Genomic DNA, 26,887 nt, shown 5'->3' with positions numbered 1-26,887 from the left:
ATCACTTCAGATGCACCTGCAATGTCACACTTCAGAAGAATGAACCCTCTCTATCACAGAAGCAAACAAAGTAAACAAAGAAACAAACCCTGTCTCACTTCAAAGACAGTATTTAACGTCTACATTCACAAAATGATTCACAGGAGAATGCTCTGAATGTCCAGGTGGCATGCAATGAACGTACAATTTTGAAGGGTACTTCATGTGCAGTACACCATGAGTTATGTCTAAGTATGTGTCTGATACTAAACATTCTTGTGTAGCGGACATTACACACGTTGCTTTGTGGTCACTGGCAGAGCCTTGAAACTTAAGGAGACACTCAGCTGTCATACAGGAAACGTTTCAAGTGGTTCCCCTGCACTGTAAGTCTCATTCTTTGTCATTGAATCAAACCCTACAATACATTTCCACACAAAAAAAAATCTACTTTATTTAACCAGGAAGGCCAGTTGAGAACAAGTTCTAATTTACAACTGCGACCTGGCKAAGATAAAGCAAAGCACTTTGACAAAACAACAACACAGAGTTACACATGGGACAAAATGTACAGTCAATAACACAATAGAAAAATAAAAAAATCTGTGTGCAAATGTAGTAAGAATAGGGAGGTAAGGCAATTAATAGGCCATAGGGGCGAAATAATTACAATTTAGCAATAACTCTGGGGTGATGTGCAGATGATGATGTGCAAGTAGGGATACTGGGGTGCAAAAGAGCAAAAARAAATAACACTATGGGGATGAGGTAGTTGGGTGGGCTATCTACAGATGGGCTGTGTACAGATGCAGTGATCGGTAAGCTGCTCTGACAGCTGATGCTTAAAGTTAGTGAGGGAGATATACGTCTCCAGCTTCAGTGATTTTTGCAATTCGTTCCAGTCATTGGCAGCAGAGAACTGGAAGGAAAGGCGGCCAAAGGAGGTGTTGGCTTTGGGGATGACCAGTGAAATATACCTGCTGGAGCACGTGCTACGGGTGGGTGCTGCTATGGTGACCAGTGAGCTGAGATAAGGCGGGGCTTAACCCAGCAGAGACTTATAGATGACCTGGAGCCAGTGGGTTTGGCAACGAGTATTAAGCAAGGGCCAGCCAACGAGAGCAGTGGGTAGTATAGTGGGTAATATATGGGGCTGGGTAGTATATATAGCAGGTGGGTAGTATATGGGGCTTTGGTGACAAAACGGATGGCACTGTGATAGACTGCATTCAATTTGCTGAGTAGAGTGTTGGAAGCTATTTTGTAAATGACATCGCCAAAGTCAAGGATCGGTAGGATAGTCAGTTTTACGAGGGTATGTTAAGCAACATGAATGAAGGAGGCTTGGTTGCGAAATAGGAAGCCGATTCTAGATTTAATTTTGGATTGGAGATGCTTAATGTGAGTCTGGAAGGAGAGTTTACAGCCTAACCAGACACCTAGGTATTTGTAGTTGTCCACATATTCTAAGTCAGAACCGTCCAGAGTAGTGATGCTAGTCGGGCGGGCGGGTGCGGGGAGCGATCGGTTGAAGAGCATGCATTTAGTTTTACTTGCATTTAAGAGCAGTTGGAGGCCACGGAATGAGTGTTATATTGCATTGAAGCTCGTTTGGAGGTTAGTTAACACAGTGTCCAAAGAAGGGCCCGAAGTATACAGAATGGTGTCGTCTCCGTAGAGGTGGATCAGAGAATCACCAGCAGCAAGAGCGTCATCATTGACGTATACAGATTAAAGAGTCGGCCTGAGAATTGAACCCTGTGGCACCCTGAGCGGGACTAGGGGCTCTACAGTGAAATAAAATAAGAAGTACTAACTGAGACAGCAGTAGACAAGGCATATTGACATTAGAGAGAAGCATAAAGCATAAAGTTGATCGGGAGAGCTAAGACAACAACGGGTAAATGGCGATGAAAGGGCAGAGAGGTTCAGTTAGGTACGCACAGGACCTGAGTTCGATGCTGGGGCCGACAGATAAACAAAAAGAGGTACCGCGTTAGTGAACAGTCCAGCAGGCATCAGCTGTGTAGCCGAATGATCACAGGGACCAATGAGCAGCAATAGGTGAGTCAGGGAGCTGTTTGGTAGTCGTTACTACGCTAGGCGAGCGGGAGACAATGGCGTTCAGAAAGCTAGTGGGCCGGGGCTAGCGGATGGGTCTTCGGCAACATCGCAACGGAAAAGCCAGTTGAAACCACATCGGACGATTACGTCGGAAGACCAGTCATGATGAATCGGCGGGGCTCCGTGTCGACAATAAAGGGTCCAGGCCAATTGGCAAAAGAGGTATTGTAGCCCAAGAAGTTAGCTGGTATATGGGCCTAGCTCGAGGCTAGCACAAGGCTAACTGGTGCTTGCTTCGTGACAGAGGCGTTAGCTAAGAGTAGTCACTCGATTGCAGCTAGCTAGCTGCGATGATCCGGTGTAATGGTCCAGAGCTTGCATCAGTAATCCGGTGATGTGGTAGAGAGAAGCAGTCCGATATGCTCTGGGTTGATATCGCGCTGTGCAGACTGGTAGGTATTGTCCGAGCTAAAGCTGGCTGGTGTCCGAGCTATAAAAGGTGGAGACCGCTAGCCGTGGCTAACAAAGACTGATAGCTAGTAGCTAGTTTGTTGGCTAGCTCCTGATGGAGGTTCCATTTATAAGGAATAAAAATAGCAGATCCGTACCACATTGGGTGAGGCGGGTTGCAGGAAAGCATATTTAGTTCGTAGATAGAAAGTGAGATTAAAATATATACGACAAAAACAGACTATTTAAACGGGATAAGACAAAGACAAACACACGTCCGACTGCTACGCCATCTTGTTGTTGGAAAGGTCGCCAATGCTTTCCTATTCCAAATGGGCAATCACTGAGCTATCATTCAAAACGCACGCACGAAGGCACACACACACCACACACACACACACACACACACACAACACACACACACACACACACACACACACACACACACACACACACACACACCCCCCCCCCCCCCCCCCCCCCCCCCCCCCCCCCCCCCCCCCCCCCCCCCCCACCTGAACAGAGTGACCTGTTTCTGCCACAGTCATCCTTCGTGAACACACACACAGAAATTCTCATTTCTATCCATCTCCTCCATCCCTCCCTTCTCCTGTCTCTCCCTCTCTCTCTCTCTCTCTCTCTCTCTCCCAACTGTGTGGATAGAAGACTCCCAGTGAGTATCTCCTCTCAGTGGGCCTGTTAAGTTATTAGCGCAACACTGCACACCACTGAGCACACAGGCGTATGCTGCGCTCACATGTCATATAGCATATCCTACTGCTCCGATGAGCTGGAGATTAGCCAAATGCTACAGCAGCTAATTGGCAGACACTGCTAATGATCTCATCATTGAAAGTTTGAGATGACATGCTTGGGGTTAGAAACACACCCAGAGCTTGGAGAGATATTTCTGGACCCAAAAGGTATGAATGAACAGCTGACTGAACAGGTGACAGAACACATATGTCTTTTACAATTTTACAAGTTTATGTGTGTGTGCGCGCAACTATGTGTATGTGCATGTGTAGTTTTGGTCTCCATAGTCTCAGTGCGGTGTCTAAGAGTTGTGTACGGCTGATGCATCCTAGTGCATGCTGTTGTTCTAATGAGTGTCTCAGGAGATGGCAGGTGCATGTCGAGCCGTCCCTTAACTAGACCCAGAGCAGTGCTTCCACTCTCAGCATCATTAATTCATACATTAACATGGCTAATGGCAACAACGGCAGCATAATGAGGCTAAGTGACATCATTATGTGGGATTACAATAAATGTCAACTCATATTTCTATGTCAACACAAACAGTATAAAGAAACAAGGCGGACAAGAAGTCTCTTATCATCTTAATTAAAGCTGAGAATCTTCAATTGGCACGGGAGACATTTTTCAAACAGTAAGTAGCTGCCGGTGTTTAAAAGCAATCGCACTGGTATACATTATGAGTACAGTACAGGAATTGAATCTACACTACCGTATCGGACCTAATACAATCTACATTCTGGTTACAGACTTGACAGCAYTCCAAGCCTAGCAATGCTGATGTCATTGTGTGTACTCTGATTGTCGTTCAATACATCGTGGCTGTCTGCGTTTCAGCAGTGGCCTTTCAGGCAGCGTGAGCCTCGAGAGGCGGCCATTTGCTGTTTGATTAATCAGATCTGAGACGGCTGGAACTCCTGTTTATATTTGTTATCCTTTAGGGTGTGCTTTATTTCCTGCTTCAGACAAACACAGATTCATTTATCACGTCCTCCCTGGAAAAGACACCTGTCGCCACGCTGCCAATAGACAGAGGAGAGAAAAGGCCTGAGGGAAAACGAGATGCAGCGCAGCAGATGCTCCTCATCCTCAATATTTATCACACACTTTCACCCCTCCCAAAAAAAACTGCTGATGCCAGCAGCAGCCACTTATAGTAGTGAGGGTGCATCAGTAAGCCTAGACCTCTGTGGAGGGAGGGAGGCATGGCCTACTTGTACAGAGGTGACCCCCATGTGTATGCATGGCCCTCCCATTCACCATTGTTATTTATGAGCTTGTAAAGGTGTCCTTTTCCAAGGCGAATCGTGGGGCTAGCATGCCACCTGTTTGAACAGCGGGATATGTACCAGGTAAATCGTAACTGTACCCCACTCTACGATCCTGCAAAYGCTTTAAACAGCCAGTCCTGTAATGGTAACTTCTATAGCTGGGCTGTCAGGGCCACTTACAACAGAGAAGAGTTTGGGCCCACCTCTGGCTCCGTAAAATTGGTCTCAAAATGCCTCCTTTGGTGCGTTTAAGGACAGACACATCTCTAGAGTTAAGCCGGGGCAAATACTTTAGTGCTGATTTCCCTATTTCCTCATCACAGGAGGTTGATGGCACCTTAATTGGGGAGAACGGGCTTGTGGTAATGACTGGAGCAGAATAGGTGGAATGGTATCAAATACATGGTTTCCAGGTGTTTGATGCCATTCCAATTGCTACGTTCTGGCCATTATTAAGAGCCGTTCTCCCAATCAACAGACTCCAGTGTTCCTCATGGATATAAAGCAGCCATTTAGGGCACCAGTCAAGCAATGAAATAAGGGCGTAATCAAAGGGGAAGATACTAATCTTGAGCTATTTGTGATTAAACAGAGGGTATAGGTTTGGAATTTCCTTATTAAGCGCAGTTATGCTGAATAAGTGCCTTTGGGGTTCATTATCTGTTCTTTAAAATGCATGACATTGGGGAGAGTTAACACAGAGCAGACGTCAGGCTGACAGGAGCACCGCAGCACCGTACTGTTTAACAGGGCTCTGCTAGCTCCTACCCATCATGCACTGGGGTGGATGCCGATTACTGTGTTGACTCTCTTGGAATTTGAGAAGCACCACTGGGAAATCTTTTCTCCTCTGACTCCCTATCTGTAAGGAGGATAATAAGGAGTGCTGTCGAGCACTTTTAATACACACACTCTTTAATTTACATTTACACACCCACATTCACACACACGCGCACGCACAAGCACAGGGGGGCTAAGAACAAACAGACACTGTCAATGGATGCAGGTGAACATTTGCACCACTTCAAAGCATCAAGGTTGAGCAGAGGGCTCCGTTTCCCATAATGAAGTGGAGACACTCAATGTAGTATTAACGCCTGGCTTCCCTTGAGGAGCTGCGAGGAATCTGGGAGGTGAGGAGAGGTCCTCAATATGCACACAGCCTATCTCCCTCGCAACACTGATAAAGACACACCACACGGGGGGCTTGAATGAAAGGGGCTGCAAATGGCCATTGATTTCTAATGGAGGATTTTCCGGATCACCATGGGGCTGTCTGGGCCACGGCTCAGCCTTGGTCTATCACTCAAGGACATGATAGAGGATAGCATCGACCAGACCTTTCTCTCCAKCAGACACCTGAGGGACCAACACACAGACCAAAGACTGGAGAGCAGAGGAGCCTGCTCACATCTCAGGGGAACATCTCCCAGGAGGGTATGTCCTGTAATGGTAACTTCTATAGCTGGGCTGTCAGGGCCACTTACAACAGAGAAGAGTTTGGGCCCACCTCTGGCTCCGTAAAAAATTGGTCTCAAAATGCCTCCTTTGGTGCGTTTAAGGACAGACACATCTCTAGAGTTAAGCCGGGGCAAATACTTTAGTGCTGATTTCCCTATTTCCCCATGGATATAAAGCAGACCACCAGTCAGCCAAGCAATAAGGGTGTAAGGGTGTAATCAAAGGGTAAGATATTCATCTTGAGCTATTTGTGATTATTAAAACAGAGGGTATAGGTTCTGAATTTCCTTATTAAGCGCAGTTATGCTGAATAAGTGCCCATGGGGTTCATTATCTGTTTTTTAAAATTCATGACATTGAGGAGAGTTAACACAGAGCAGACGTCAGGCTGACAGGAGCACCACAGCACCGTACTGTTTAACGGGGCTTCACTAACTCCTACCCATCATGCACCAGCGCTTCTAGTAGCTAGTGATAATGCAGGAAAACTGAAATCCATCTTACCTCATTTCTACCAYCATGTCACCTGGGCAACTAGAGGGGAAAAAACCTTTAGATCAGGGTTTACCAAATTCGGTCCTGGGGCCCCCCCTGGGTGCACATTTCAGGTTTTTGCTCTAGAACTACACAGCAGATAAAAATAACTAACTCATCATCAAGCTTTGATAATTTGAATCCGCTGTGTGTGTGTGTGTGGTGGGGGGGCTGCTCTAGATCATCTTTACTCCACACACAGAGACGTATACAAAGCGCTCCCTCGTCCTCCATTTGGCAAATCTGACCAGAACTCTTATCCTCCTGATTCCTGCTTACAAGCAAAAACTCAAACAGGAAGTACCAGTGACACGTTCAATTCAGAAGTGAACGATGAAGCGGATGCTAAGCTACAGGACTGTTTCGCTAGCTCAGACTGGAATATGTTCTGGGATTCATCTGATGGCATTGAGTTTACCACATCAGTCCCRGGCTTCATTAATAAGTGCATCTACTGCGTGGGCAGTAGTTTGCAAAAAAGGCAATGAGCAAACCTAATGATGGTTCAAACCTAATGATGGTTCAAACCTGATGATGGTTCAAACCTAATGATGGTTCAAACCTAATGATGGTTCAAACCTAATGATGGTTCAAACCTAATGATGGTTCAAACCTATTGTATCTTAAGCCTTGAGGCACCACTTAAGCTCTCCCAAAACGTACAACAATGCTGCCGCTGCACGTTACTGTTTACTGATTAGGTTAAAATATTAAGAGTAAAAAAGTTGTTGGAAGGCCTTCTGTGCTCAGAATGGTGAACGTTTGTGTCGCTCTCAGCAGAAGAGCAACCGAGATTAGCACGTGAGAAACACGGCCATACAGCATAGCACAGAGTGCCATGTGTGATCGTTCCTGCACTTCTCAGCAACAAATGAAACACGCATGGAAACCCTGAGGCATACTAGTGTCAGGGGAGCTTCTCCTCTCACTATCCCCAGTGCACGTGAAAGACCTTCTGAGAGAGAGTAGCTGAGGCAGGAACACCACACAATCAACTGGGCTACAGGGTTGCGTGACTCAGTGTGGGATCCTGTAACATCAACGACTTCACACTTAGCACACTTAGCCTTGACACACACCTCGTCTTACAGCTACTCTTCACACAGTGCTCGCCATCCTCCTCACCTAGCGTGGGAGGGAGCACTTCTCCTCCATGACGCCAGGACTCAGAAACAGAATGGCTGTAATTGCTCTCTCTGCTCTGGCCTTAGTTGAACCACTAACTGCAGTAGGCTTCAGAGAAGGTACTTACCCAAGTGACAATTAAGGTAGATCTATGCTGTATTACATCTAGATCTATTATGTGATATTTTCCATTCACCATAAAAATTTGACATCTAATAGCACATAGAATTTTGTATTATCTGGACAAGTGACCCTCCGGTCACCATCTCAATGGCAATATCCCCCTACAGCTGATCGTAGAGCTAATGTAATGTAGTGTAGCATACGTCACCCTAGTTATGAGCGTCAACTCGTCTAATAAACAGCGTTGGACTGTGAGAGACCAGGGACAGGAAGGGGGTCAGGATGATGTATGGTGGAGGTCCTTCCTCTAGGAGCAGAAGTGTATCAGAACCAACCACAGCACGGACAATACCAGAGACCAGCTCACTGTTTAAGAGGTTGGCCCTGCCACTCCTGGCTGTCCTGGCACACACGCCCTCCACCTGCAGGGGTAGGCCTAGGCAGCCACATTAACATCTGGAGGTAGACCAGGTGGGAGAAGAGGAAGGGGGTCACCCTGCCTGCCTTATAAAAACAGCAGCTGATTAATGTTTGATTCCTCCAGCATCATTCCACTGCTATTACAGAACAGGCCAAAAGAGGTAGGGTGTGAGTGGGGGGGATGAAGAAAATATTTGATACAACCACTGTGATAAAGGAGAGGTCAAACATTCAGAGCATTCTACTTTACTCCTGCTTGGCATCCAAAACAGGCAGTAGGCTATTATGTCTACCTGACATAATGCATGGTAACCATCCTGCCAAATGACATGTTCTCATCACTGGCTTTTTTCATGATCTTGACAGTGGAGCGAAAGGAGTGGAGTGCTCTATAATCTGTCATCATCTTCAGTACATGGCCTCATTGAGTTCAATTCAGAACATTAAAAAAAACTCACATACTGTAGATTCAGCCATTTGTTGAAAGTGGTACAATTCAGAGAACGTGATAAACATCAAACTCATAAGGCTCATCTCTATAATCAGATCACATTATATCGCCATGATCTTCCTGTGTGTCATACGGTAGCCTGCTGCCTGCCTGTACAATACACTGCAGTAGTGAGGCCGCTTTCAGAAATGAGGATTGCCGAAAATGGCGATGGTAATTCAGGCAGAATGGTGTGATGCTGCTAGTTGTGCGTGACTGGGGAGAGAAAAGGCAGACTAAGGTGAGGAGAATATTGTTTCTCTGTTTCTCAGACTTCACAGGAGCTGAATTAAGATGCAGGATGTTTTTCTAGAATCAATCCGGATGTGCGGTGACTGCAGCCAGCAGCATTTCACAAGCCTGCTTCTATTTTTAACATGGTACTATTTAACAACGTTTCACATTATTATAATTCTGAATCTATTTTGGTGACAAAGCCTTCAAGATTAAGTGAAATGGAGCAGTAACTAAAGATCCATGTTATTTATTGTAATAGAACATGTCCCTCTGAGACTTACACTGTTCTACATATTTTCTTAAGAATGAAAATGATGTATTAGTGCAGTTTAACTGACATTAATGTGCCAATTTAGGGTCAATTAATGTGATATTAGACCATGGCGGGAGGGCTCCAGTCTTCACGGGACACAGTTCTCTCAGCTTCTGACAGCTAGGACCCTGACATGCACTGCATGAAATCAGCCCTCACTGTAATGTCAAATAAATGACAGATTACACAAACAACAGTAGAGCAGTTGCACACACACAGTCCAACACCTCCGTAGCATACAGCAGAACAGTAATCTGTGAGTATAGGGAACACACTCTGAGCAGGAGTTTTGATTGACAGGGAAAGCACTCCCGCTGCTTTACCCATTTGACAGACAAAAGCATTGAAAAGCAGGAGAATTTATAGTAAAGCAGAGAAATTGCTTCGGAAGGTTCAAACATGAAAGCAAACTTGGAGGATTGTGGATGCCTCTGACAAGCTGGAGTGTCGAGACGAAGTGTGTGAAAAATAAGCTTTTCAAATTGGGGAACTTAATCCTCTTTGTGTTAGTGAAACTCGATGCCGATCATGAGCCAGCCTCTAGCAGGGCCTGCCTCCCATGAGTGGCAGCTCCTCCCGAACACATCATAATTCCACACCCAATCTAGGGAAACGACATGGCTTTAAAGCTCTACGTTCCGTTGCTCCGCTCGATCGTGGTGGGAAAAGAGGGTCATAAAAAAGGGGGTTTCTTTTTGTTCTAGAGACATGAGCAGGAGGGGAAAGGTTGTAATTTAACTGTTGGGGAACTACAAGGAGCGATTGGCTTTAATAATGTCTCTACACTTTAATTTGAGTAGGGATTTGCCTGGATGAGGCCGTCTCAGTGGGCCCGTAATGCTACAGTGCCTTTCAAATGATTCAGGGTGGGAGAAGAGAGGAGAGAAGAGAATAGGAGGAGAAGGAAGAGAGGACAGGATGAGAGGGAGATCGGATCATAGTGGGAGATAAAAGGGAAGGGAGGAAATTAAAGGTGTTAACATTGAGATTTGACCAGGGATGTTTTCTTGATAAGTGCATGAATTGGACCATTTTCCTGTCCTGCTAAGCATTCAAAATGTAACGAGCACTTTTGGGTGTCATGGAAAATGTATGGAATAAAAAGTACCTTATTTACTTTAGGAATGTAGTGAAGGAAATGTAAATATAATTAGTAAAGTACAGACACCCCAAAAAAACTACTTAAGTAGTACTTTAAAGTATTTTGACATACGTACTTTACACTACTTATGAGGGGAAATTGGTTTTATATTCACATGAATATAGTGCAATAGGAATAGCCACTGTGGAGGATTTGTTGTGTTTCTGGTTTGTGTGTGATCTCTCTTTATGATTTGAACCTAGAGACAAATCCACATGGCTGAGAGAATGTCCTAGTCCTCCCGATCTCCTGTCCTCTCTCGTCTGAATAAAAAAAGGGGGTTACACACTTCTTGGAAAACTGATCAAACTTCTCTGGGTCCAATTTAATACTGCCAGCCTGCTGGGATGTTGAAGCTTGCAGCCATTCGGCTTTCTCCTCATGTGTCTCACCTCTCTTTGAGTCTCCTGTCTTTGTCAATGGACCCATAGTACAGCTGATCCCTTTTCAGTGAGGACCCAGAGCTGAGAGCTGAGGGCTAAGCTATGGGATCAAGTTGACGCTGCAGCTTTTCTCGTAGAAATGCTTTGTATTGTCTCAATACTTTTATAGGGGGGATTGATGGGTGGAAAACCTATATGGCATTTTCAGCACCATATCTTATGCCTCTGAAGAACCTATGGCTGGAGGTTTGACAGTATGTTACATTTTATTTACTTAACCTTTATTTAACTAGGTTACATTTTAAATTGGGCTGGAAATAGGTGCTTTCCATTGTTGTCATTTCTATTTGCAAATTCCAAGCCTACCCAGCTAGCACATTTGGTTCCTTAGAAGTGGGAACGTAGATTTTTGGTTTCCCATTGGTTCTGGGAATGAAGCCATAAGTTTCCTGACCGGTAAAACGGAATGTTTTTTTTTAAACGATGGAAGTGAAAATTTCACCTGTTCAAGGAACATTAATTGTTAGGTTACAGGGAGGTRGTGAYAACATTTTACTATGGTTCCTGAATGTTTTCCTGGGAGGTTTAATTAACGTTCTGAGAACGGAAATTATAGGTGATTTGAAGGTATTTAAATAACATTCTGAGAACAGCTTAGTTTAACTGCTTTGAACTCCAAGCTCAGATTGGACACATGGAAATTAATTTGCTTAGGCATTAATCATGCAAACACATTTCTTTTTTTATTGTGGCACGGCGTCAGCGAGATTCAAACCTATGATCTTCTGCTCCCTCTCCATGGAATTAGTCCACTGAGCCACCAGGATGGAGCTAGCATGCTATGCTTGTTTGTTTTTTTAGCTCATACAAAGCTGCTCATTTTAGTCTATTCAAACAGACCCTGGGAAACAGGCACTCATTAAGGTGGCAAATTAGTGGGTGCGGCCAACACCTGATCACACTAAACAAGATAGAGGATAGAGAGAGTTTTGTTGAGGCTGAGAATGGAATTTGTGTGTCAGGGGTAGGCAACCCTGTTCCTGGAGTGCTGCAGGTACTGCAGGATTTTTTTCTGCAGGGCACCACACCTGACCAACTAGGCACCACACCTGACCAACTGAACTAATTGATCAGTTCAGTGATTGCATAAATTCAACACACCTGGTCTTCCTGGTCGATTAAATAAAAAACTGCGTAACTCCAGGGCCAGGGTTGCCTACCCCTGGAATATGTTGTTAAATAACATTCTTGGAACGTTCTTTGAACGTTACTAATGTGTTTTTATGGACAGTTTTCTTAATGTTCTGAGAACATGACTTTAAATAGAACCTTGAGGAAACCTGCAGAAAACATTATGCTAAAGTACTGAAATTCCCACAGAAGAACATTGTTTCTTAACCTTCTGAGAATAATACTTTAAAAAGAACCATGAGGAAACRTGTATAAAGCGTTATGCTGAAGTACTGAAATTCCCACCTACAAAACATATGGTTCTCAGAATGGTATCTGCTAGCTGGGTATCCTGCACCATTCCCAGAACGTTGTGGCAAGCTTATATGCAAAATAACCATAGGACAACCATGCTCTCACCAACCTCTAAGAAACATATGGTTCTCAGAACATGATGTGCTAGCTGGGTAACCATCTGCCATATGTCTTGAGTGACTTCACTTCAACTGTCTTCAGGAGCTCCAAATCATGCTTGAAAAAAACACTTTTAATTGGCATTGAGGGGGAAGAGGGGCAGAAGGCCTCCCAATCCACCACATTTCAGAGAAAGCCTGCGCAAAAGATCAAGCAATGTATCCTCTGCTTGGAGAGTGCCAAAAGACAGCCCACACAAACCCATAGTCAGTGTGAGATATGCACTGCGAAATGTTCAAACCAAAATAAAATGTAAAGAGTGTCATTACAGTGTGCATTTAGAACAAGTGTGTATATAAAAAAATCCCTGCACTCTGCTCTGGAGTTCTGGAGGTAGATATAGTACTTCTAAATCACTAGAGAGCTGTATTAGAGATCCACCAACCTGTTTTTCACAGCAGGGCCCTGAGCCAGCAACCTGGAGCTACTGTAGTACCCTCCAGCAGGCAATAAGGCTATTTCAGCAGGCCACTTGGAGAGCAAAGCAGCGCCTCAATTAGGCTGACAGAAATGGCCTTCCTGAGACATGAAGGTAAAGCAGGACCAGGGGTTTTCTCCTTTCAGTGCATCGGCTCCTGGACATTGTGTTGTGCCGTGTGTCTGCAGACATTAGCTTATGTTTTTGCAGTAGGTTTACAGACATTTCTCAGCCCATTAGCTGCTCTTTCAGCCCAAACCGCTACGCAAAGCTACAGTGAGAAGAACAGAACTTTCAAGGCTGTTGAGGAGCTGATGAAAGAGAATTTCTGTGTTCAAATGATTCCACATTGCTCTCAAGGATACATACAGAATTAAGCAGGGAGCCTTGGGGAAAATCYGTGCAATACAGCAACACCTTTAATCACGACACAATACTGTTTAATTTTGAAAATGGATAGTCCCCTTTCGGTCAGTCAACTTCGGTACAACATAATATGTGGAGTCGCACTCTCAAAGGATCTACAATCCCGCCTGACAAGGCCAATGAAATCCACGCCTCTCTGGAGGCCCTGCCTTCCACAGGTGATAAGRGTGAGGCTCGGATTCATTCCTTCAAATATTCCGCTCTTCACCTCGGTTTGAACAGGAACAATTCACGCTACTAAAACAAACAACTGAAACATGAGACTGTTTTAAGTTGCGCCAACTAAATTGTCCCTTAGTGGTAGAGCATGCTCACCTCTGGTCGTTGTGTGCTGAAGTTTGTCTAGTTCTCATAAGTTTCCTAACCATGAACAATTAGACAATTATTTTAATTGCTTGGCCTGGCTTTAGCAATAAGTAAGATGGCTAACGTGACCGAAATGACGAAGGCTAACAAGCCGGGTTCGGGTTCGCTACAATGCCCCAATGAATTAAAAGTAACTCAAGTTGGTTGTCTTGTATATCTCAGGTCGGTGCATGCTCAGGCTGCCCTCGCTCGAATCAGTTTGTTTGCGAGACTAGGGGACAGCTGGCACTGTTCTCCTACTAGTCTGGGGCACATGTTCTCTTGACAATCGTGTAGCATTCTTTAGGTGTTTCCGATAGTGGCTCCCTCTCCCGGGTGCCCGTACCTCTGTCTGAGTTGTGGGACGCAGAGATGATTTGGGTAATTGGTCGGGTCAAATGTCTCCCGGCTCCTGTGTGCTCGGTCTCCGGTAACGGGAGGCTACTCGAAGACAGAGGGAGACCAGGTTCTGTGTGTATCCCCCCGCCACCTGTGTCGTCCTTGTTTGAGCACCGCTTGCCTCTCTTCTCAGAAGGGTACGCGTCCCACTTCGGCAATCCGCTCCTACGTAGACTTTCAAGACCAGGCTAGCTAACACGCGTTGTATAACGTGCTAGTGGGGTTAGCTAACTAGCCGAGGAAAGARAGCTACTACTGGCTATTCCTGCCTCCCCACCGCGGAGTTGCTTTTCAAACAAAATCAAATTGTATMTGTCACATGCGCCGAATACAACAGGTATAGAGTTTGCCGTGAAAAGCTTACTTACGAGCCCTTTCCCAACAATGCATAGTTAAAAAGTAAGAAAAATGTGCATAAAATGTCAAAGGAAGTAGTAACTCAATAAAATAACAATACCAGTACTGAGTCAATGTGTAGTGGTACGAGGTAGTTGAGGTAATTGACGTTATATGTACATGTAGGTAGGGGTAAAAGTGAATTAGGCAATCAGGATAGATAATAAACAGAATAGCAGCAGTGTCTGTGAAGACTGTGAAAGTGTGTCTGTGTGTGAGTGTATGTGTGTGGTCAATATGCATTTGTGTTTTTTGTGTGTGAGCGTATCTAGTATGTCTGTGTGTGTGTGTGTGTGTGTGTGTGTGTGTTTGTCAGAGTATCAGTGATTGTGAATAGAGCCGGTACAAGAGTCATTTGAATAACTGTTCAGCAGTCTTACGGCTTTGCGGGTAGAAGCTGTTCAGGAGCCTTTTGAGCCTTGTACCAAGAGTGGGCCGGGCTTTAGGCAAACCTTGGCACATAAACACCGTTTTTTTCAACCCCAAGATCCACATTGTTCACGGGGTGTCAAAAGTGTTGTATCTCCCGCTTGGGATTTCAATAAAAAGTGTCGCTTCTCCACATTCAGACACACGGTTGTCAAGGGTGGTGGAAATGAAAGAAGAACCAACCTCTCCCTGCCCSTTCAGATGGCACCTCACGGGGTTTGCTGTCTGCTCCGACCAATGGAGCGCATGCGCAGTGTTGCCCGGGATCATGCGAACAGTGGCATCAGGGTACAGCATCAGGGTACAGGCTACCTTTTGTTGTGCTTCCCGCACGCTTCTGCAGCGTCATCACTTTGACTGTTCCTGAGGCCTCAGCACCCGTTTTGAGGGAGGGAATATCCTCTAGTCTCCAGAAGCAGACAATCTGAGTGGTTCCTATTTCAAAGATCCAGGATGGCTGGAACAGTCGGTATTTTCTGGCTCCGAAAAGGAACGGGACTTTGCATCTAATTCTAGACCTTCTGTACATACCCTCAGCAAGCACCTCAGAGTCTACAAACTCTAAGAAACCAGAAAAAGAGCTGTCTTACTCCATCTCAGCCCATTTTGTTTCTGTGTTTCGAGCTAGATTCACTTGCTTATCGCTCTTTTATATCCACACGGAGGAATTCAGGGTTCCGACTCTGCTTTCGGCTGGGTCACACAGTGTATTTTTGACTACGCCTATTGGAGCTGATGGCTTCTGTGATGGAAGTCGTTCCCGTGGGGCTATTGTTTATGAGGCCCTTCCAGGGCTGAGTGCTAGACACTCACCTGGACGCATCTCGCAACCTAAGCCAGTCGCATTGGGTGTCCCTGTCAGGCCTATGGGCCATGGGGCTGAGTTGGGGCTCCACTGGGCTGAGTTGTATGCCGCAAGGTTACCACGACAGGAGCATCCCCCAATTTGGGGGGTATGGACACTGGTGCGAAGCGCACCTCATATCAATTAGCCGGAGCTCCTAACTGTATCTGGTACTCAGGCACTTCCCCCTGCTTTTGTCGGGCCAGCTTGTGCAGGTCAGAACTGACATTATGTCGGTGATGGCGTGTATCAACAAACSGGGAGACCGTCTCTCTCCCMCCTAACCTTGGCTCGCTCCCTATTGCTGGGAAGCAGTGCGAGATATTTTATTCAGCTGGGACCCTCTCTCTCTCAAGAGTGGAGGCTACACCCCTGGGTGGTCTCCAGGGATGGGACATTTTCAGCAGGGCCGACGTAGATGTTGACGCATTGCAGTGTCGTTTATTTTTCTCGATGAGGCACCCGAGTGCCCTGTTGGGAACAGACGCTCTGGCGCACCATTGGCATCGGGCCCTCCTTTATGCATTTCTGTCAGTGGTTCTGATTCAGCCCATGGAGAGGGCGAGCCGGGAGGGCTTATCGTTGATTCTTTTGGCTCCTCGTTGGCCCAGGCAACCTTGGTACGCAGAGATCATTTGCCTTTTAGATGGGGACCCGTGGCAACTCCCATTGGCAGGGACCTGTTGTCCCAGGCGCACGGCCTGGCCCCTTAGAAGGCCAATCTGAAGGCTAGAGGTTAACCTCCAAATGTTATTGCTACCATTCAGTAGGCTAGGGCGCCCTCCACGAGAGGGCTGTATGCGTTTGAGCTCTGATGCCAAGATAAAGGACTTGTTCCTTTCAGTGCTCTGTGTGGGACATCCTTATGTTCCTACAAGAGCTTTTCGAGCAGGGGCAGGCATTTTCCGCATTAAAAGTGTACATGGCCGCTATCTCAGTGTTTCATATGGAAATTGACGGAGCCTCACRGGGGCCCCACCCCATGGGTGTGCGGGTCCTGAAAGGTGTACATCGTCTTAGACCAGCCTCCAAACCTATTGGGCCCACATGGGACTTGGKACAGGTTTTGGAGCCACTGTGTTCCACTCCCTTTGAGCCACTGGAGTTGGTGGATCTGATGATCCTCTCCTACAAGACCCCCTGCTAATGGTTTCGGCCTCAGCTTAAGGTGTTGGGGATGTCCACACATTATTCGGTACTCAGTTCGCCCCAAGCGACTCTAAGGTGAGGCTGCGTCCAATTGAAGGAATGAATAAGAGCCTCACACTTATCACCTGTGGATTCTGGGGTTTTCAGTGGGCGAGGATTTCAATGGCCTTGTCAGGCGTGATTYTAGATCTTTCAACTTAAGTCGCGAGAGTGCGACTCCCCATAGTATGTTGTACATCGTTTCCCTCCTTCAGGGAACAGTAGCTATAGTCATAATGTTACGTTCATGTATTGCATCAGCCGGGAAAGAATATTTGCAGTGTTCAACATCCCTTGCATTACTCTCCAAATAAAAGACAATTACTAAGGAATTTCTAATGTATCTCAATGTACTGTATGGCCTTTATAGCTGAACATCAAGCACTTAGAGAACATACAGGTAACTGAGAGGGGAATAAATGTAGCCTCTCGGCTGTTTTGTATTGCAATAAGCAATATATGACTCCATATTTTATGCGTTTGCCGATGTGTTCTGCTCCCCTATTTGGTCCTGACACAGTTAAGGCAGTTTCCAGTGCAATTGATGGGGCTGAACAATTTGCTTGACTGGCAGAAAAACCATAATCAATCCGGAGATTACAGATAAAGGCACTAAAACCAGCCAGGCACAGCATTTTCTCTTATCGCAATTACACCTAGGCATCCTGTCTCAGGTACAGACAATTAAGCCGAGAGAGAAAGCTCCCAGCCACTTGACATTGAGGGTGCTATCTGGCACACCAGAACACAGGGCTGAAAGAGCCTTTTTGAGGACAGGGTGAAAGGGGGGTGACTGTAACCCCATTTTCTTTTTTTATTACACACATTGGCTGCGTTTACAAATGCAGCCCAATTCTGATCGTTTGCCCAATTATTGCCCGGATAAGAGTCTGCGGTAGGGTATGTGCTTTAGTCATTATAAACTGTGATAAGCGCAGCCCCCCCCCCCCCCCCCGGCCTCCTAGCAGCTAGTGTACAAAGCGGGCAAGGGCACAGAGACCTTGCACTCTCCCTCATCTCACTTATTCATCTGCCTTTCACTCCTTACTTCACACTCCCCCCCCTCTGAAATAGCATTCACATTATGTCATGATTTTCCAACATAGGACCTAGTAGTGATGGGTGATGGAAAGACAAAAGAGAATGCATGCCCTATCCCCTTTGTCTTCCTCCCCCTCTCAGAGATTACATGGCTAGCATGACACCGTATTACTACTTACTAATAATAAGTAATAATTCCATGTCTCATTTACGAGCACTACAATATTTCCCTCCATATATCRCCCCCAATGTCACCTCAACCTACAGGGTATGATTTGACCATGATTTGACCATTCATGGGATGCACATACTGTATGAGTTCCACAAACAAATGCTGGTGCATTGACAGAATGTGGTTTCCCCACACATCAAAMACCTGTGCATGCATCCTTCAAACACAAAGCTTTATCATTGCTGCTTTGTCTGTTCACCCGTCCTAAACCCATCTCTGATAACGCAGCCAGGCTGTTTGAGGCTGTTTGCAGAGTGAGAGAAGGCAGCTCTAAGCAGATGCAACAGACTGCACCACAGTAGGGCACAGGTGTTTTATGCATGCCTGCCTGGTCCCTGGGATCTGCAGGTAGAGCAGTCCAGGCTCAATAGGCTCTTATTACAGCCCGTACATAGACCGTACCTCAGATGATTTTATATCTTGATTTGAGTGGAAATGGGTGATCACCATGCTCCTCCAAGCACGAAACAGCAGCACAGAGGAAGCCTATGTGGGGAGTCAAATGTAAAATGAAACTCGAGAGACAGGCTCTGGAGAAGACTTGGTTCATCTGCTCCTTCTATGGGCCATGTGGAGATGAACTGAAGCCCATTATAGTCAGCTGTATGAAGACAAATAGACAYTGGGCAGGAGATACAGCAGGCTACTATAAATATGATATCATTAGAGACACAGAGGGCCAATTGGCTAAATAGGACAGAGTGAATATATACAATATACGCCAAATTCAAACTCTGATTGGCCACATGGGTCCAGTGATGCTGTTTTGGTAATTACATTGGGTAGATGTTTTTCCCTTTCCAACATTGCTGTGATATGAAATGTGGTGAAGAGGAAAATAGCTTRGTGGCTGATGCAAACGACGTTCTGTGCTCATGGCATCAAACTCCCCCTGAGACAAACATCTGAGATGACTCTCTACACACTCATCCACACAAACATCTCCAATCTGGCTCAGTCAAATCAGCCGTCTCTAAATCAGGGAAACGTGCCTCTGCAGTACTTACCACGTTCACTCGACAGGGTGGTGTCTGTCAGGGAGAGAGGGAGGAGCGAGATAGAGAGGGAGGGGGGAGGGAGGAGGAGGAGGGAGGAGGAGGAGGAGGGAGGGAGGGAGGGAGGGAGGGAGAATACAACGATTAGAACACAACATGCAAGCTCTCAAGCTGCCATACAAGACTTTTGTCACTTAACAATAGAGAGTGATTAAGGAAAACAGAAATAACTGAGGAAATGTGATCACACAATAAAAACAAACACATATTCTACTTAGTAAGTTGCTGAGCAGACCTCTATCACCTCTATCACGAGTAAAGAAAAAGGCGTTCACATACTGTCATCCTCTCCAAAGAAAGACGTTCTTGTTCGACAGCAGAAGAACATGACCTTGTTAAAATATTCTACATCTCTTCAAATACAGAGAGCAGTTGTGCATTGATTATAGTCTGTTGTGTACTGCACACACTGCAATTCAACTGGAACAGTTCTCGCTACTCTCCCCTTTCCGTACATTTTGCCTCAAGCACTTAGATGCTTTAACTGGAACACACCCCAGTTGTTGTGATGTCTATAATGCAATATTGCTCAAACGGAATGAACTCTGCACAACGCTATGTTTATGTACATCCTTATTTAGATAGAAGTATCACAGCTGGATAAGGAGCGAAGCAGCAAGGACTTTGTGTTTCTAGAGACAGCTGCTCTCGGTGCCACCTACCCCTCCAACGCCATCGAACGGAGACGCTGCACACAGATTTGATGAGAGACCATTTCAATGGCTCCGTTTAACATTCATTGCCCTCATTTCGGCACCGGGCGTCACAGGAAGTCGAACGTTGACAACAACACCCCCTGCCAAGTCACCCCCCCTGCTCACCAACATGACCCTCAAATTGCTGTTCTATCACAGCAAACCACTTTGTAGCACAATGGAGCACACTGGTAACTGAGTCAGGCATGTGTGCAGAATCTGAACGAGCCTCAGAGAGAGCGAAGGTTGCCAGGCTCTCTCGGAGGGCCCCCCAAAAAGTCACTGTCTTGGCTGAGGGGAAAACATGGCCCATAATATACTGTACTTTCTCTCTCTCACTTCGTTTGTCAGGTTGTTTCTAAATACTTGGGGAAATMATTTGCAGACCATCTATTGACTTTGCGCAGAGTAAGCATCAAATAAGTTAACGCATTAACACGGGTAGCAGACGAAGCATGAGAATTACTATTCACTTCTTCAATACTGTCTGTTAACTCCCATTCTAAATCTGTAGAACATATTGCTATATGGTATTTCTGTAGAACCCAATAAGCAACAACATCCAAACACAGTACAAACCCGTCAATATTTTAAGCGTCTTGGAATGCCTCGAGTGCAAGTAAAGGAATCTCTCGATCCGCCCCCTACACAACGGCGAGCAATGTTTCAATAATTCATCTCCCTATGTCAAGGATTCAGCCTGCGCTGCACTTGCCAGTATCCCCACAAATTGGCAGGCAGACTCACATTTGGCACACGTGCAGCAGCCTAGCYCCACTCTCTCTCCTCTGTGGGCCTTGTAGCCCTCCCCACGACAACACTAATACTGACTGTCCTGCTCTCAGTCTCCCAGAGTGAGTCCAGGGCTGCCTGTCCTCTATGTAAGGAAGGAATTAGGCACACTTCCTCTCATTACAGCTCTAGGGAAAAATGTCACAGTTGTTCATTTCCTCCTCAATTATAGACACACACCTTTGTGCCTCTCTGAAAGGATTGCATGTGCATTTGCTGTGTGATTTCCTGTCTGTGCATGGTTGGTCGGAGAGGTTGATGGCCACCCAAAGACTTGGGCAGAGTGAATGTGCCTGGGATTAATAACAGGTGTGAACTGTGAGGATGCAGAGCAGCGMCTCTTGAGTGACGGAAAAAAAGCACCATTCAGTTCTCACTAAAGAGAGAGGACCTCTACAACTCTACTACCCTGATGTACTACAGTATATTACTTGAAAGCTTGACTGACATCCCACTGACACAGAAGATAACAGGTTGTCTGCTTCACTGGAAGCTTCTCCACACCATATATCCCTAAACCACTAGGGCAAATGGGTTAGCACATGGGAGCTAGCACCTGGTGCCCTGTGTCAGTGTGTGTGTGTTTCCTCATGCGTAACAAATCTGGGTTTGACAGAAACCCTTCAAAACCCTAGTGTTGCCTAATTGCCAGAGAGTGTTCAGCTAATAGATGAATTAAAAAATCTAATCAAATTTAGCAAATGAATATGTCTAGAAAACAATTAATCAGACACCAAAAGTGTATTTACAAACAAAATACTCGCATAAACAATCAATTATTCATCAAGTGAATGCTGGGTAAGTGGGCTCCTTTCCCGGGTGAGATGCTGCCATAATTGGAGTGGGACTACAGGATAGCCGGGTGGTGTATGTGTGGGAGTGTGTGTGTGTGTGTGTGTGTGTGTGTGTGTGTGTGTGTGTGTGTGTGTGTGTGTGTGTGTGTGCGCATGTTCACTCACCACGCTCCCAACCTCCCCCCCAAACAAGAAGAGCAACAAAGGAGTTAGTTCATTACTGCCTAATGAGTTGTCTGATTCATACGGAAAATAAAAGCCTTATTGTTGTGCGCTGTGTGTTGATTGGTGTACTAAAGTGGCTGAATAGAAGCACAATGAGGGGAAACATTTACATGTCTTCTAATATGGTAATAAGGCCCTAGAGGAGAGAATCAGGGCTGTCAAGTACAGTGAAGACCACTTCCAGTACATAGGATACAACATGTCTAAACGTGTTGATGTCTGGTTGGTTGATGTGGAGATATGTATCTGTTTACAGTATGTACTCAGTCAGCACGCGACATGTAATCTAGCAGTTCTAAACCTCTCTGATGATGGGTTATGTACTGAGTGATCTCTGAAACAGAATCCATTGTTACTGGGGAATAAACACTGCTCTCCTAGGCTGCTGATGCTGGAGAGGGATGGTCTTGTCAACTCTCATTGATTATCTCTCTCTCTCTCTCCCTCTCTCTCTCTCCCCTTCTCTCTTTTTCTCCCTCCATCCCTCTCTGTTCCTTTGTCTTTCTCTTCCCATCTATCTTTCTCACTTGTTCTCTCTCAGTTTTACTCTTCCCATCCCTGATCTCTCTCTCTCTCCCTCTCTCTCTCTCCATCCTTCTGTGTCTCTCTCTCCATCTCCTATGCTGTACATCCCCAGAATATGGAGGTTGTTGTGAGCACAGTGGTGGACCCTTGCCTGTGCTCTGTGTACAGCACAGATAATAGGGCTCTCCAGTGGGCCACAGCAATAAGCAGACCTCCCGAATAATCACGTCCATGCAACAGCTCTTCCACAATGTCCTACCAAGACCCCCATGCTGCCGCAGCATCATAGACTGTACTGGATGAATGAAAGTGTATCAAAAATATATAAAGGATATTTCATGCTGAAACCCTTATATTAAACAACAACGGAATTCAGGAATTCACTAAGTTCATGGTTTATATTTAGGATCCTTTTTACAGCTTTGCCATTCAAATGTTTTTATTTATCAGAGGTCCAGAGATAATTACAGCCATGTAATGGCCAAATAGGCCACTAGATGTCATGTGATAAAAAATTAAATAAAGTTACCAAAGTTCTGGTAGTTTACTGGTAAACATAAAAAGTTAACAGTAATATACCCTCCTTTTGCATCCCTAAAGTCGAAAGAGGGAGATAAACGATAAACGGAGTAAACTATCAAAACGGACGTTACAAGCGACTGAGTGACATTTCAAAATATTGCATGCGATATGGATCTCTTGAGATATGGATCGGCCTATTGCACATGCCAATATTGCGATTTCGATGTGAATTCGATTGTGCAGCCCTAACACACACACACGCGGCATCGTCTCTCCATCTTATTCATCCCTTAAGCTGTTGTGTAGAGAAGAAAAAAAAGCCAACAAATTGTGACTGTAATTTAATTTCCTCCAGCAACGTTGGCTTCCAAATGGTCTCCATCAGTGTGCCAATCAGCAGCTGATTCAGTGATTTCCCCAGCTGGGCTTCCTCTTAGACAGGAAACCAGAGAATTTCAGGCTCAGAGAGAGAAACCCAATGACAGGTCTGCTGGATCACTGGTTCAGCACCAATGGATTGAATGAATTGCATTTCTAAGCCTTCTCCAGTCGACGGCAGGGACAGGAGTCACTGGAATAGCTGTGATACATATTTGACAATATCCATTATGACATGAGTTCATGCATGTGCGTACATTTGTCCATTGATGACGAAGCATATGTGTGCATATTTATTACCACGTATGCAATGCACATAGACACATGTCCAGACAACTCTAAAGTAATAGCTATGACGTATCGGATAGCTTCTCACAGATACCAGACCACATTCACTCCAATGCACAGTGAGAGACCAGAGTGTGTTAAAGACCCAGCTGTGATTAACTGGTTCTGACAGAGTCAGATGTTTTGTTAAAATGCAGAAAGCCCAAAGTGGAGCTCAGGGAGGGGGGAGACGCGCGCTCCCAGCTTCCCCTCCGGTTTCAGGCAGCCAAGTGTTCCTCCATAAACACCCCAGATCACTTAAGGCAGAGCGGGGGAGAGCAGAGAGAGGTAAAGAGAGCATATGTCTAGGCAAATGTCTCCCATCGCTGCTTACTCTACAGAAGGAGGATGACATCAAAGAACAAGGACTGGAGGGCTAGTGGAAGGCCCATTACTGAGTCAATGCTTCACCCTCAACAGAAGCATGTTCATTCTGAGGCATGTTGCTCTGGTTGGGTGACACWCTCTCCTTTAGCAGAGACACTGTAATGAGGAGTATAAAGTTAAAATGGTTAGCCTACTAGACAACCTCTTGTTCATATCATCATCAGAATCATCATCATCCTCCTCATTCAGACTGGATGTCATTAGCTGTGGTGATGAAGATGAGAGGAATGATGACTCACCCCGCGTCTCTATGATTCTACTACACAGCCTCAGGGAGATACTCTCTCTGTGTGTCGCTGTCTCTCGCTCTCTCTCTCCATTTTCCTCTCGCTCTCCCTCACTCTCACTTCTTTCTTCCTCTCACCGTCTTTCTCTCGCTCTCCATTTTCCCCTCTCACACGCTCTCTCTCTCCATTTTCCTCTCACTGTCCACACCCTAAATCTCATTTTCCCACCAGCTCGTATTAAATAAATGTTTGTCATTATGGCTGCTGGAGAGTGGCGGGAGTAAGGGGTGAAATGGAAGGAGGAGAAAGGTCCCCTGGTCACACCACATCCATGGAAGGACATAGTGAGAGAAACAGAAGAACAGGCAGGGATGGGAGGGAGGGAGGCAGAGGTATGTGTAGACAGTGAGGGAGAACACACCTTCCATCCTCTCTCTATCTGAGCGTGTACTCCACAGTCTCTCCTGCTCCACACTTCCTCTGCAGATAAACAAGGCCAAAGCCAGGGTGAGGTAAACCTGAATATGTGTGTGCGCACGGCATGTATGTGTATATGTATACGTGAGCGTATGTGTGTTTSAGAGAGAGAGGAGAGAAATAGAGAAATAGAGGGGGGAAAGCAATGGAAACTAGAAACGTGTAGGAAAGCAGAAAAGTGCATCTCTGCTAGAGGTATTTTGTATCAGGCTGGCAGTCTTCCTGCACTGTGTCAGCAGATCCTAGTCCCTATCCCTTTTTCAGCCCACCGAGTGCAGCTTTCCCCACAAAGACCACAGTGACAACAAAGACAGTCTCAGAACGCAGTGCACACCCAGCTGCCGTCTACTCCAGGTCTAGACAGGAGTGCTCTTCTACACCCCATGGGCTCCATGCAAAACCAGCAAACGAGTACTGTGTCAATCCCCCGGGGACTTATCTCAGCAGCAGKGCAGTAATATTCATCCACCATGTGTCTAATAGAGGAGCTAAGGGCTGTCATCAATCCCCCAGGTGTCCATTCCTGATCGTGACATGGAACTCTCCCCTCCGCTGGGGCTGGTCTAACCTGCCATGCTGCTTTGGCAGTTTCTCGGAGGTCCATTAGAGTGAAAGTGTGTCTCAAAGATGCTCTGTACCAGTTAACTGACAGTGTCGTGGAGGCTACTCTGAAAATATAGTTGACCAAGCTACTTCACACAAGTTAAGCTAAACTAAAGCTACCCGTAATAAAAATATAGTTACTTTGAAAAAGTAGTTCACTACATCTAACCTCCCTCGTGAAAAATTATCACATGCATATCTGAAACGTCGTAGACTACAAATTGCAAGAACAGATCACATTTGGGTCATAAATCAAATCAAATTTTATTTGTCACATACACATGGTTAGCAGATGTTAATACGAGTATAGCGAAATGCTTGTGCTTCTAGTTCCGACCATGCAGTAATATCTAACAAGTAATTTAACAATTTCACAACAACTACCTTATACACACAATTGTAAAGTAATGAATAAGAATATGTACATAAAAATATATGGATGAGCGATGGCCGAACGGCATAGGCAAGATGCAGTAGATGGTATAGAGTACAGTATATACATATGAGATGAGTAATGTAGGGTATGTAAACATTATATAAAGTGGCTTTATTACATCCAATTTATAATTATTAAAGTGGCTAGATTTGAGTCAGTATGTTGGCAGCAGCCACACAATGTTAGTGATGGCTGTTTAACAGTCTGATGGCCTTGAGATAGAAGCTGTTTTTCAGTCTCTCGGTCCCAGCTTTGATGCACCTGTACTGACCTCGCCTTCTGGATGGTAGCGGGGTGAACAGGCAGTGGCTCGGGTGATTGTTGTCCTTGATGATCGTTTTGGCCTTCCTGTGACATCGGGTGGTGTAGGTGTCCTGGAGGGCAGGTAGTTTGCCCCCGGTGATGCGTTGTGCAGACCTCACTACCCTCTGGAGAGCCTTACGGTTGTGGGCGGAGCACGTTGCCGTACCAGGCGGTGATACAGCCCGACAGGATGCCCTCGATTGCGATGCAGGATGCTCTCGAGTGTTTTTGGTAATAAACCACATTTCTTCAGCCTAAGGAGGTTGAAGAGACGCTGCTGCGCCTTCTTCACCACGCTGTCTGTGTGGGTGAACCATTTCAGTTTGTCCGTGATGTGTACGCCGAGGAACTTAAAACTTTCCACCTTCTCCACTATTGTCCCGTCGATGTGGATAGGGGGCTGCTCCCTCTGCTGTTTCCTGAAGTCCACGATCATCTCTTTGTTTTGTTGACATTGAGTGCGAGGTTATTTTCCTGACACCACACTCTGAGGGCCCTCACCTCCTCCCTGTAGGCCGTCTCGCCGTTGTTGGTAATCAAGCCTACCACTGTAGTGTCGTCTGCAAACTTGATGATTGAGTTGGAGGCGAGGCGTGCATGGCCACGCAGTCATGGGTGAACAGGGAGTACTGAGAACGCACCTTTGTGAGGCCCCAGTGTTGAGGATCAGCGGGGTGGAGATGTTTCCTACCCTCACCACCTGGGGGCAGCCCATCAGGAAGTCCAGGACCCAGTTGCACAGGGCGGGGTCTCGAGCTTAATGACGAGTTGAGGGTACTATGGTGTTAAATGCTGAGCTGTAGTCAATGAACAGTATTCTTACATAGGTATTCCTCTTGTCCAGGTGGGTTAGGCAGTGTGCAGTGTGATTGCGATTGGAGTGGGTCTAGGGTATCAGGTAGGGTGGAGGTGATATGGTCCTTGACTAGTCTCTCAAAGCACTTCATGATGACGGAAGTGAATGCTACGCGGGCGATAGTCATTTAGCTCAGTTACTTAGCTTTCTTGGGTACAGGAACAATGGTATGTCAA

The 26,887-nt window shown here is 45.8% G+C and overlaps 1 protein-coding gene across 2 annotated transcripts in view; it reads right to left on the bottom strand.

Moving 5' to 3' along the window:
• Positions 1 to 26,887, bottom strand: part of LOC111969898 (cadherin-4) — a 236,754-nt gene that overhangs the window by 103,066 nt on the left and 106,801 nt on the right. Inside the window, exon 3 of one of the 2 annotated variants that reach the window (XM_023996276.2) lies at positions 19,117 to 19,140. The exons of the other annotated variant lie outside the window; for it this stretch is intronic. Coding sequence (XP_023852044.1) covers positions 19,117 to 19,140 — 24 coding nt within the window. The remainder of the gene's footprint in view (positions 1 to 19,116; positions 19,141 to 26,887) is intronic. 2 annotated transcript variants of the gene reach the window in all.

The sequence above is a fragment of the Salvelinus sp. IW2-2015 genome, linkage group LG11 (assembly GCF_002910315.2).
Source record: "Salvelinus sp. IW2-2015 linkage group LG11, ASM291031v2, whole genome shotgun sequence".
Classification (NCBI taxonomy): Eukaryota; Metazoa; Chordata; class Actinopteri; order Salmoniformes; family Salmonidae; genus Salvelinus; species Salvelinus sp. IW2-2015.
This window is presented reverse-complemented; position numbering and strand designations above follow the sequence as displayed.